Source organism: Pocillopora damicornis, chromosome 3, assembly GCF_964200805.1.
Source record: "Pocillopora damicornis chromosome 3, jaPocDami1.2, whole genome shotgun sequence".
Lineage (NCBI taxonomy): Eukaryota > Metazoa > Cnidaria > Anthozoa > Scleractinia > Pocilloporidae > Pocillopora > Pocillopora damicornis.
The window spans coordinates 13,343,983-13,356,111 of NC_142672.1; the positions used below are offsets into that span (position 1 = coordinate 13,343,983).

Below are 12,129 nucleotides of genomic sequence, written 5' to 3' on the forward strand. Positions count from 1 at the left end.
TGTGGTCTAAGCGCGCAGCGGAAAAAACGAGGTTTCGTAACTTACAGAGTGGATCGAGAAAACGAGGTTATTGAGATATTTCAGATGTCCCTGGGTTCAAGTTGGGGGGAAGTTTTTAACTGAAACAAACTTTTGAACTTAGCGGGCCGCAACGTGAAAATTCGGCCGGCCAGATTGACCAGTCATAGCGCACGTACTAACTGAGAGAAACAGTAGAGGAAATTATTTCGCTTGTGTTTCAGTCAAAGCGCGCGCGGAATCTAAATCGGATTAGACGTGCAATGATGAAAAGCGTGACGTAACAATCAGCTAGCACTGAACTACAGAAGCTTATCGTCGGTGAAACAAAGCGAAGAGTTAAAGCGACAAATAGCTACAATGAACACGCTTCGAAGAAATCATCTTGCTTTGGTAAGGTTACATAACCATTTTTTTGCCTTCGTTAGCTCAAGTAATTGCCCTTTTGAGCGATTAGTATATCGGACATGAAATGTTTTTCGTGTTGCTCCCTTTAAACAATTTGTTTACCATATATCGCCGTGAATCGAAAGACTCTCCTACTATTATTTATCAACAGATCGACAGCTGCAGCATCTCTAAAACGTATATAAATACAAAAATAAAAACGATGCTCACAGATGATAAACGGCTCGATGTCCTAATCAAGGGCTAATTTTTATAAGCAAATATCGATTCAAAATCGTTTTGAGAGCCCATGACACTAAGCATGATTTATAAATGTCTTTAATTTCCTTTTGTTCAAATATGCTCGATGCAAATCATTAATAGCTGCCAAAATATCAGCAAATTGTAAACCCGGAACTATTTATAACTATTCAATGCACAGTTGTCGACAACAAATTGCATAATGCTTCATTCGTGTTTGCATTTTAAATTATAACAGAAAAGTATTTGTACAGTAGAAGCGAACCGGAATTGCATTTATAGAGTAACTATAAGAATGAAAATTGAGAATTACGATTGGAGCCGTAAATAGATCTACTCTGACAGCCTTGAGTATCTTCTATGTTCTTTATTCCTAAACTGTTTATAGTTAACTTATTGGTGGAAGATATCAAACACGATTAACTATACATCAAAACAATTCAGTTTTCTTTAGAAACCCTATTTATAGCCCGTTGTAGTTGAAGATTCTCCTCTTCCAGAAGATTTTTATTATAATAAGCTGCGATATAGCCAACATTTGGAGTTCAGTCGCTTTAGCTTGTGTTACAACAAGCTGGCGAAATCGCTGTCTTCCCTTGTTTCAAACGGCATGAAACTGTGGATGAGAATTCCAAGCGCCGCTCGAAATGTTGTATATTTATATATATCGCCCGGTTGATCTCGAGCTCTTTACATACTTATATTTGCGTTTTAATTCACTCTATGCAGACTCATTTCTAATAAAATATTGATTGTTACAATATTCAAAATTGTGATGATTATGCATAGTGTATGCATAACGTGTTGTAATTTTATACATAGTTCTTTTGAATTTTCAACTCGCGTGTCTTCAGTATCAATATGTAGTTTTCAAGCACAGAGCCTTTTTAACCCATGCAGTCCTGCTTGAAATTTTGAAAAAGAAAATATTCGTTTTATATTTTATAAACTATCTTCTTTTTTACGGTGAGATTGATCTTTCAAACACTGACGATTTTACATTTCTCTTTTGTAGCTTGTTCGGCAAGAGGAACTCATGGCAAAATTACGTGATGAGATAACGTCACTACAGGAAGATGTGTCAAGGTCGAATGATGAGGTATCCAGTGCAAAAAATTTGGTGTAACCTCTTATATAAGCCGCGTTTACACCGCAAGTCATCCTTGAAAAGTTTTCTCGCTAAAATATACTCATAGTTTCCCTGACAAGTTTCTTTCTCCAAAACCTTACATGCTGGTTACATCTGGAATCTGGAGAGCCAAATAACTCGTTGGCTCCGTGGGCCCGAACTCCTGGAATGTATACTTTGAGCAGTCTCTCCTTATCGGCGAAGTCTGTTCGCGAGTAAAAAAATTCTGAAGAGAAATTGGTGTCAGCGCGCGGAATTGTGGGAGTGAGGTGCACGAAAAGTAGGCTTTTTAGGTGGTGTTTTTTCCCTTCCCACCTCCACAATATGCAAAACTGTTGGAAGTCACTAAGGTTTTGTTTCTCTCCTCAGGTGGCAGAATCGGAAGAAACTATTCGCAAAACGGAAATGGAGCTTGCCATGTCACAGGAAAAACACCGCACATGTACACAGGAGGTAAAAAAAATAAGCAAATGAGTCTTTTATGGATAATTTCTGTGATTCAATAATCTAAAGGAACAGTTGAATTGATAGATGTATCAAGCGGCTTCAGTGAGCGTAATGTATGTTAAGTTGAGGCTCCGATTCTAGTTTCTATGTTTTTGGGTGCAAAACAGTCTGAGATTTCATTAGTTTTTCTCTTCTTTGTTCTGTGATTGGTTTAGAAAACTCGCTTCTCTCCATCCACTCAAGTCCAAAACGAAAACCACACGCCATTAGTCACTATGGCCTGTATTTTACCGCGATTCAAGTAGTTCGCTTGCTTTTATAACAATTTCTGATAAGCTCCTTCCCATTTTCGTCTAAAGCGATGGATATTTGTACCCATGGAACCTCGGATTTATTCAACAGCAATACAATCCGTTCATATATCACAGTTTTAATGTGACATAAACACAACTACTAACTTGTAAATTGGATTCATCCTGTAGGTGGCGAAACGCGATGAGACAATCCTGAGCCTGCAGTCTGAACTGGACGCTACTCAGCAGGAATACGAGACTTGTAGCAGTGAGTTGTCAGAGAGAGAACGAGAAGTAAAAGACTTGAGAGGAAAACTCAACAAACTGGAAGTAGAGGTCGAGTCGCTCAAAACGCAACGTGAAAGTGACGAGAACAAGGTGCGGACACAAAAGGAAACATGTAAACACTAGTCACAAGCGTAAATCTTCAACAATGATTCCAACCGAACCTCTCCGATTACGCGTGAATGAGAAAGCCATCCCTTGATAAGATTGTTCTTTTGGGGGTTTCGATCGTATAAAACCATTTTGTTTCTTCGCAGATCGCATGTGATGATAAGGAAATACAACAACTGAAGACAGACAAAGTACGACTGATGCACGAGGTTAGTTTAGCGCAGCTTTACTTTTTTAGGAGACGTCATCTGGTTTTGTTTACGATGATACTTTTAGAATAGTGAACAGTGGTTAACATTAGAAATAACATTTCTCTTAAAGAAAGATGTATTTCGTCTTGTCACGAGAGCGGGACAAAGAAAAAAATTCTGAGTCCCCATGAGGAATCGAAATTTCGCGCTCGGATGCTCTACCGCTTAGCCACAGGGACTCCATGGTGAGCGAGGCCCATTACGAAGTTCATATATGACACGTGTCTCATGGGGACTCAGAATTTTTTCTTACTTAAAATCTTTCTTACAATCTTTCTTATTCTATTGACATTTCTTTTCTTTTCAAATCAACTTTGTTATCAGGTCCAACAACTTATGCAGACTGTTGAGCATTTAGAAGGAACCATGACAGACACAGAGGCAGGACATTCATCGGAGGTAATCTTCCTTTATGCTTCACGAGAACCGGGAGTCGGTCCCTTTTAGAGAGGTCGAGCCAGACACTGGGTTCCCCATTTACGCTTTTTTCTCTCACTTCCGTTTTTGAATGGCTTCAGGTTGCAAAAGTGATTGAAGCATCCATTATATTTGATTACAGATTAAACGGCTTAATGCAGAGATTGAAACACTGGGGGCCAACCTTACTGAAGTAATGCAGAAAGAAAATGATACCGCTAACCAGGTGAGTCTCTGCGACAATCAAACTACTTCGATTAGAAAGATACTTATGATAGGTCTAGCTCGAGACCTGAACGTTGGCGACAGACTGATCGCGTCGGACCATGGGTTGACCAGTTATGAGCTCGCTTTGTTCTTGAGGTGCCGAATCTTTCAGAAAGTGCATCAGGAATGCCCTTTGAAATGGAGGACAGCGAATTATCCATGAAGTTAATGAAGTCGAGGGATATCTCAAGAAAAAGCCCATGTCCTAAGCAAAAGAATCATTAGTCTTGACTTCTTAGGGGGGATGTCTTTATATAACCGCCCAGCAGAGTATCGCAGAGCCACCAAAATTGAGTTTCAAAATGAACTGAAAAGTCTGTCTGATTAACCATTGGGAATTGCATTTCTGCAAGTAGTAATGCGATGGATTAAAAATGGTATTGTTTTATAACGTGTTAATGTTATACTGATATTGTTTTAGCTCCAAGAAGAACGCGAGAAAAATAATAAACTGACCCGTGAGCTGCAACACAACCTAAAACTGAACGAGGAAGCACTTGAAGAGGTAAGGCAAGACTTACAGTCTGTTCATCTTTCTGTCTGTCTGTCTGTCAGTCTGTCTGTCTGTCTGTCTGTCTGTCTTTATGGTTCGCTGGCTGGCAAGCTTGCTCATTGGCTTTATACCGGTCTGTACATCCTTATATAGACCTACTTATCTCTTTGTCTACCTTTTCCCGTTTACTCGCATCTGCTTCTATAGACAGTGTGCATAAATGGCAGGCCCGATTGGTATTCTTTTGTACTCATGTAGATTGGCCTAACGAGTCTCCTCTTTGAGTTAGGGTTTAATTGTTCCTAAGTCATACTGACGAGGCTGGTCGGGAAAATCTACTTAAAAATTATTCAGGCGGCGAGGTGAATATCCACCACTTTCAACGACAGTGAGGTGAATAATTGTGTTAGTATATACTACATAGATACAAAAGTTTATTTCTTTCAATATACCGAAAAATAGTCGAAAACTAAAACTCTTGACGCGCGGTTTTGTCTCATCGGCTGCTCGGAGGTTAATAGTGCTTGCTATTCACTTCCGAACTGGCCAATCAGCGCTCATAAAGCACTATTCACCTGTGTGGTATATACTAAACAAGAATACTAATCGAGTCCGTCATTTTTGCATACTGTAAGTATATATATGCTCACCTCCTTGTCCACCCTTAGCTGTCTGCCTGTCTGTTTGTCTGTCTGTCTGTCTGTCTATCTGTCTGTCTATCTGTCTGTCTATCTGTCTGTTTGTCTGTCTGTCTATCTGTCTGCCTGTCTGTCTGTTTGTCTGCCTGTCTGTTTGTCTGTCTGTCTGTCTACCTGTCTGTCTGACTTCTTGTTAGACTGCCGGTTTGTTCTGATCTTTTCGTCCAACGACAAAAATTTATATGCTTACTATTTCATTTATATATTATTTATCATACGTTCATTTGGATTTTCTGAACATTTCACCCCATGAATATTTATTCTATTCTGGCAGATCAATCGTTTAGAGCAAACTGTCCGTAGTCAAGAAAAAGATATGACAGAAACAAGAAACCAGGCAAGTGAATGAATTACTGTGATTCTGCTCGGTAGTTCAATATAAATATTCCAAGATATTTATCACCAATGTTTATTGTAATTTCAAACCGTTAAACCTTCGTGTTCATATTTTAGGCCTCAAATCTGAAAGAAAAGCTCAAGGAACTGGAATCGCACAGCCATCAACTACAGAAAAACGTCAATTATTATAAAAGCCAGTTTAATCAAAGTGTTACTCAGGTAATGTCTTTAATGTGTGTTTGGGTAATGCATTATTTTTGCCTTCCATTTTCTGTCTAACAAACCCTTTTTAAATTCTCAAATCTGTAGGATAATTCGCTCTCCTGATTGCGGTACATATATTCGTTATCTGGTTCTGAGAACGTGGTGTTAAAACAATTTCTTTAACTACGAATTTTCTTCTCTTCAGTTGTTGGTATGGCCGACAGAGTGTTAAAATTGTTAGAATTTTTAAGTGCGGATCACTCCTTAGAGTAAAGGGTTGATTCAGTCTGTCACATTTGCTTGTAGGTCAATCGATGTGAGGCCATGATCAAGAACTTAGAGAAAAGTTTGAAAGAGGCGCAAGAGCAGGTGAATTGTTGGATTTCATACTGTAACTTGCTTTTTCAAGCATCAAGCCTTCCTTTTTTTATCACTTTCTAATTTTCACCCATATCTTTTGACGTTTACTTAGAGAGTCTGACGATACATCCTTCCATAATCAACAGCTCCCATGATGTTCTGCATATAATAAGTTTAATAACCTTGCTATATGCTAATGGAGGGAAAACTTTCTATTAAAACGCAATTTTCCTTAGCTTTAGCTTTGTTAAGATCTTTCTTAAGCCAACAAACCGGACAGGCAACACCCCTCTTTCAAACTTACTGCTAAACATTTTTTTTCTTCTCTAAGGCGGTGAAGTGCGAAGAAGAAATAAACCAGCAATCTCAAGAGCTGACAGTGCTGAGACAGAATTATGCGAGTGAAACGGAAAAGGTGATGGGATACCAAATCTGGTTAAGCCATTTGAATTGAGTATTTGCAATTGAAGTTGACTTTGTAACCGAAACGAGACATTCTACGGATGCACTGATAATGTAGAGAAACTTTTTTTACATTATGTCCGTCTCGTAGACAGAGAGAATTTGAAACCAAAACAAAAAGGGATGAAAAGAAATAAACGAAGGAAAACCGAGCGAAGATTTAACACTTTTTTTTTCAAAGAAGAGATTTTAATTTTTCCCCTGCATACTGAGTCCTCGATCAGTTCACCTTCTACAAACGCTTTTGATTGTTTAATTTTTCTTTTTTTCAACTCAGCCATAAAGTTGATTTTGCTTTAATCCGGAAGAGCGGCCTTACATAGAAAGATTAAAGATATTGCAAACTACAAGCCGCGTGTCAAACAAGAAAATAATTTTGAACCCTAATGTCGCCTCGAGTCAAACAGAAATTAAAGATTTATGTGTAATGTTCTGAAATCAAGATGTTTGGTTTATTTTGAGCAATCCTTTGTCAGTGAAACGCTTTTAAGCCATTGTTTTATTCGGTTTAATTGATCACATTTACATGGTGTTTTTGTTTGATTTTATCGACAATTTAATTTATCACCTGTTGCTTGTAGCAAATGTTCAAATTGATCGGTGTGTTGTGTAGTTTTATTATACAAGAGCGAGATCTCTATAAACTTTGCCGGTTTTCCTCACGAGGCCAAATCTCCGTTAAAAACTCAAGTAAATTGATAGGTATAATTTAGACAAACATTTTACGGATTGCTTTCTTTTTAGTGAAAAAGTTTTGTTTATCACTCTGTTTTCTTTGTAATAGAGTAGTTATATGTAGTTTAGAAGGAAACCCGCTCGAATCTCGCATGCAAAGAGAGATATTTCGTCTCTTTTGTTAATGGTTATTTAATACATTTTTTTTATTTTATTTTTTTGTAGACTCAAAAGCAGAACAACGCAATGGAAGAGCTTGATAGGGAATTACATCTGGCAAAAGACGCCTGCCTCAGATTAAAAAGCCAGGTATTTTCGAGTGTTCAGACACGAACTGGAAAATTTAAGTTTATTCAGCATGAAATAGCTCTTAATATTTTCGTTTGTAAGGCTTCTATAGCCATCACAACTCTGCTATGCAACAATAGGCTTAATTTATACGGATTTCAATCAATCGACGAAAGAGGATTTTTGTTTACTCTTTTTTATTGTCTTTGTCATTCCGCTTCCTCGTCAAACAGAAAGAGACATTGAAAAGTTATATCAAAACTAAACTTTTCTTTTCACTCTTAATATCGAGAAAAATTGCACGTGATAAATCGAGACAGGCAGGTTCCTTCATTTTTGCGCTTGCGAGACAAGAAAATTTTGGTGAGTTAGGAAAGACAAAATGCGGTGGAAGATTGTCCGTAATGGCTCGAACTACTCTGTTGAGTAGTAATAATCAGCTGTTGGACTTCAGAATGAAAATTATACTAAGTAATTGTTTTAAAGTTTTTGTTGGAAACTAACACTTAATTCTCTGCACTCCAGGTTTCCCATTGTGAAGAGACAATTCACAATTTGAAGCAAAAACTCGGCGACAAACAGAAAGAGGTAAGGATGATTTTGAATTAGTACCGCATCCCAAAAATTACTGCGTAAAAAGGAAAAAAAATGGTTTTTCGACCTACCTGTAGTATCTTGATACTCTTCGAAGCATCTCGAAAGCTGTTTTCAACTTATTTTACGCAAAACCTAGTACAGAAGCTTGTATTGTCAATTAATTGTGTCAACGCGGTAAACAGAACATTACGCAGAACATCACCCAGAAGCGAATGTCTTAAAGTCCCGCTAAAATTTTAAAGTTAAGAAAGGTGCTAAACTATTCATCCATAAAAATGATTTTTGCTGAATCTCATCGATTTAAAGGGTCGTGTGCGGTGAGAAGAAGCCTCCACCCTTACACATTAATTCCGCTCAGCTGGTTGTCTTTGTCGCGTAATGTCACAATTGGAGACGAGCGGCGAAAGCGTGATACAAAACTCCTTTAGTGTCATAATCATCCTCATGGCTCCTTCCCAAAGGCTTTACGTCAGTGTACATTATTCCAAATCAATTAGAGGATGACATCCTTAAATGCAATACTAAATTTGAATTAACCACAATGGATGTTTATTTGATTATTCAGGGCTCTATCCAAGAGGAAAGATCGAGGCATCTGCAAGAAGATTTGAATGCTTCAAAAGAAAAGTACGAAAAATCGCTGGAAGAGGTAAAGTCAGTTAGGGATTGGTGTAGATCTCTTTCGATCCCTTGAGATCTTAAGATTCGTTTTGTAAAAGCAAATTTTCCTTACTGGTGTTACAGATTGCCCAGAAGGAAGAAAAGATTCGAAGTCTGCAAAACGCGATTCTGGCCGAGAAGGAACAACACGCTCAGCGGGTTCAACAGGTGTGAACTTTATTCAAATGTAAACGAAGGAGAAAAAGAGGAGAAACCTCCACCTCACATCTTATTAGTTTGTTCTGAAATGCCACTTCATTTGCATTACCTTTAGATAAAAAAAAGCCCCAAAGTGCACTCATTTCCATAGCTTTTCCGAGATTGATTTGACAAAGTTTCACATTGTCACCATCTCCCATATCTTAACGGCATAAACGCGACTCTCCTACTGCGTTAAAATAGAACAAAGTATTTTTCCAGTTCTGCGCACTTGCATGCGCTTTGCAATTGATTCATGAAGTTGTAGAACTTTAACGCCATTAGACACAAATTGCGTCGCATTTTCCAAGGAGTTTGCTGATGGAAATCCTCCATACTTGCTGTAGCAAGTGCTTTTCGGTCTTTTGAGAACGCTACGCAGAAGAAACAGTGACTCCTCAAATAGAGCCCTGATGGTGTGAACAGTTTGACACATATTTTTGCTTCGTTCATTAAACTCTTACCTATCTGTTTGCGTTTGATCCTTCAAGGTTACGTACTATGAAGAGAAAATGCTGGAAGTGGAGGATGAGTTAGGCAGAGTCAAGGAGGACAGAAGGCAAGCGTCAATACAGGTAACGAATTGTTTATTTTACTTATCTCCGTAAGTGCCTCTTCAATAGGATGCCCAATGAACGCCGAGGTAATCATCGATGGACTGGGGCTAATATTAGCTTTTTCCAGGCTCTCAGGTATTACAGAGGAATGAAAGTGATGGACTGGGGCTGATATTAGCTTTTTCTAGGCTCTTAGGTTCTAGAGAGGAATGAAAGTGATGGACTGGGGCTGACATTAGCTTTTTCCAGGCTCTCGAGTATTAGAGAGAAATGAAAGTGAGGCCGTGTGTCAAACGGTCGTTCTCGTTGTCAGGAAAACGGCTCCTGCCGTTTTCCGCGCGCCCAATTTCTTGACCGTTTCCACCCACTAAGAACCTGCCATAGCAAAAGTCGGATTCGCTTCAGAAACTGAGACAGTCTACGGTATCAACGGTTTCGTCTGAAAATTTTACTTTTAGGTGACCGTTAATTTACAATATTTGCTGCCCGTAAAAGATACCTTTTAAAGTTTCAAAGTTGACAGAAACTATATGGAACGAGTACCTTTAATTTCTTTTTGTTAAAAAGATTACCTCCTGGTGACACAAAAACGAATCGTAGCTTCATTTATTATTCCTTATTTACAGGTAACGCGCAGTGAGCAACTCAGTCAACAGCTACAAAAGGAGGTCACCAACTTGAAACAAAAGAGCAGAAACGAGGTACGAACACAACTTTTGCAATGGTTCAACCAAAGGCTTTTAGTTTGAACCAGCAAGTTATTTTTCTTGTCAAGTTTTTCTTCGAATTTTTGGTGGAAACATCTCACAAGTCTTAGCGAGATCCTTAGTCAAAGAAAGTATAAATATTCCACTTTAGCCTCAGTCACCAGCCTTTGGTGTTTCGGTGCGTCTGGAGGCTTCTCCACATTACACTTCTCATCAGCAAGTCCTCTTTCTGTAAAAAGCTTTATCGATTGTATCGCCACTAATAGATGAGTATGATTTGGAAACTATTCCCTACACTCCTCAATAACGGTAAAGTTTGCTCAAATTTTGGAAATAGCTTAAGTAAAATGAACCTGCGCGATTTATCTCTTAATTTCACATCGAGCAACTTAGCCTGAATCAATTGTTTTATGTTTTCTGTGAAGACGGCGAAAAAGGATGAAATTGTAAGGCGACTAGAGGGAGACCTATCCAACCTTCAAGAAACAGTGAAAAGCTATGCTGAGGAGGTGAGATGTGTTGATTTTCACTCCTGTTAGAAGGCTGGAACATCAACTTTGTTCAGCTAGTTTTGGACAAGAATGAATGATTCCTTTCTCTTTGTCTCGTCTCTAGGTCGCTCAGTTGAACGGCAAGCTAACGGCCACTCAGACCACGTTATCAACACGTGACCAGGAACTACGTGAGAAGGAAAATGAGGTAGCCAAACATTGATTGCATGTAAAGTAGGATGTTTTCTTCGTCTCGTTACAAGCGAGGAACAGAGAAACAAAATTGAGTTCCCATATGTATAGGGAACCGAACCCCAGACTTGGGAGTAACGATGACACATGTTTGGTTTTCTTTGCATCCTACGGAAAAAACGCCCTCCCTATTTACATATTTTCTATCTTCAAACCCCAATTCAATTTTTCTCTTTTTTTCCTTTCTTCCCCGCTAGATATTCAGTTTGGAACAGGCAGCAGCTGAGATGAACGACCAGATTAACATCTTTCAGACGAACTGTAACCATTTAGAAGAAGAGGTTTGTACCAAAATGATATCAGGTCCTAAATTTTCCTGACCCCATAGAACGAATGATCGAGAATATTCGTCTTATTGTATGCTTGTTTTTATCTTATTCAAAGGGCTCTAAGCAGCGTGCTAGAGTTATTCAGTTGGAAGAAGACTTATCAAGCACTCGCCAAAAGCATCGAGACGCCGCACAAGAAGTTAGTACAGCTTTGGTTTCAAACTGATGGTTACATAGGAATACCAACCTTACTGTTTTTGTTCTTACGTTAGATTACCTACTGTAGAAAATTCCTTGCGAATATTTTCTGATTACCTTTTTCTGAACCAAGTCTATATAGAAGGAGCAAGAACTTAGCAATTCTTTGGGGGTTTTTTGTATGTCTTTAGTGTCATCTGTTATTTTCCCCTCAGCTTGCTCGTTGTGAAGAGAGACTGGGTCTGGTGGAGCAGAGTTTGTCTTCTACCCAGGACCAGCTGAGTGCCCGAGTGTCAGAGGTCAGGAACCACCAGTTGACTTATTGCAAAATTGTTCGTGTTGATGCCTGAATGGACAGAACTGAAACAGATTGATGACGAGATAGTGCTTTAATATTTGTCTTTTTAATATAGGTTGTCAGACTAGAGAAATCAAACCGTAGATTGCAATTGGAGTTGAAGAGCACCAATGATCAACAAGAAGTACAAAACAGACAGGTATTTTTTTAACGTCATTTTGTTTGTCTATATAATGTATGTGTCTGGAGCTACGTCTAGACTTAAATTGGCTGTTAAAATTTAACTCTTCTCCCATGATTTTTTAGGCTGTCAGAGGAAATTTGAGTTCTTTCATTTATTCCTATCTGAGATCTATTTTCCGTGCAATCTTGAGGCGTTCTGTTGTTCCCACGATAAGTTAGCGTTCTTCATAAACCAAGTTTCAACTGAATGTCAAAAGTAATCCGGTACTGCAGTGTCTTTCCATCATTACACTCTGTAATTGGTGCATGTAGAAAGCTGGCATTAACCTCTCAA

At 38.6% G+C, this 12,129-nt stretch overlaps 1 protein-coding gene across 3 annotated transcripts in view; it reads left to right on the forward strand.

Annotated features, from left to right (window-relative positions):
- The window catches only part of LOC113674245 (uncharacterized), a 43,512-nt gene that overhangs the window by 17,979 nt on the left and 13,404 nt on the right, over positions 1 to 12,129 (forward strand). For all 3 annotated transcript variants that reach the window (XM_089199764.1, XM_089199765.1, XM_089199766.1), the window contains exons 29-51: positions 1,682 to 1,765; positions 2,165 to 2,248; positions 2,725 to 2,913; positions 3,078 to 3,140; positions 3,507 to 3,581; positions 3,742 to 3,825; positions 4,288 to 4,371; positions 5,332 to 5,394; positions 5,511 to 5,615; positions 5,907 to 5,969; positions 6,292 to 6,375; positions 7,323 to 7,406; positions 7,911 to 7,973; positions 8,548 to 8,631; positions 8,727 to 8,810; positions 9,332 to 9,415; positions 10,024 to 10,098; positions 10,530 to 10,613; positions 10,720 to 10,803; positions 11,045 to 11,128; positions 11,232 to 11,315; positions 11,530 to 11,613; positions 11,728 to 11,811. In XM_089199764.1, coding sequence (XP_089055890.1) covers positions 1,682 to 1,765; positions 2,165 to 2,248; positions 2,725 to 2,913; positions 3,078 to 3,140; positions 3,507 to 3,581; positions 3,742 to 3,825; positions 4,288 to 4,371; positions 5,332 to 5,394; positions 5,511 to 5,615; positions 5,907 to 5,969; positions 6,292 to 6,375; positions 7,323 to 7,406; positions 7,911 to 7,973; positions 8,548 to 8,631; positions 8,727 to 8,810; positions 9,332 to 9,415; positions 10,024 to 10,098; positions 10,530 to 10,613; positions 10,720 to 10,803; positions 11,045 to 11,128; positions 11,232 to 11,315; positions 11,530 to 11,613; positions 11,728 to 11,811 — 1,956 coding nt within the window. The remainder of the gene's footprint in view (positions 1 to 1,681; positions 1,766 to 2,164; positions 2,249 to 2,724; positions 2,914 to 3,077; positions 3,141 to 3,506; positions 3,582 to 3,741; positions 3,826 to 4,287; positions 4,372 to 5,331; positions 5,395 to 5,510; positions 5,616 to 5,906; positions 5,970 to 6,291; positions 6,376 to 7,322; positions 7,407 to 7,910; positions 7,974 to 8,547; positions 8,632 to 8,726; positions 8,811 to 9,331; positions 9,416 to 10,023; positions 10,099 to 10,529; positions 10,614 to 10,719; positions 10,804 to 11,044; positions 11,129 to 11,231; positions 11,316 to 11,529; positions 11,614 to 11,727; positions 11,812 to 12,129) is intronic.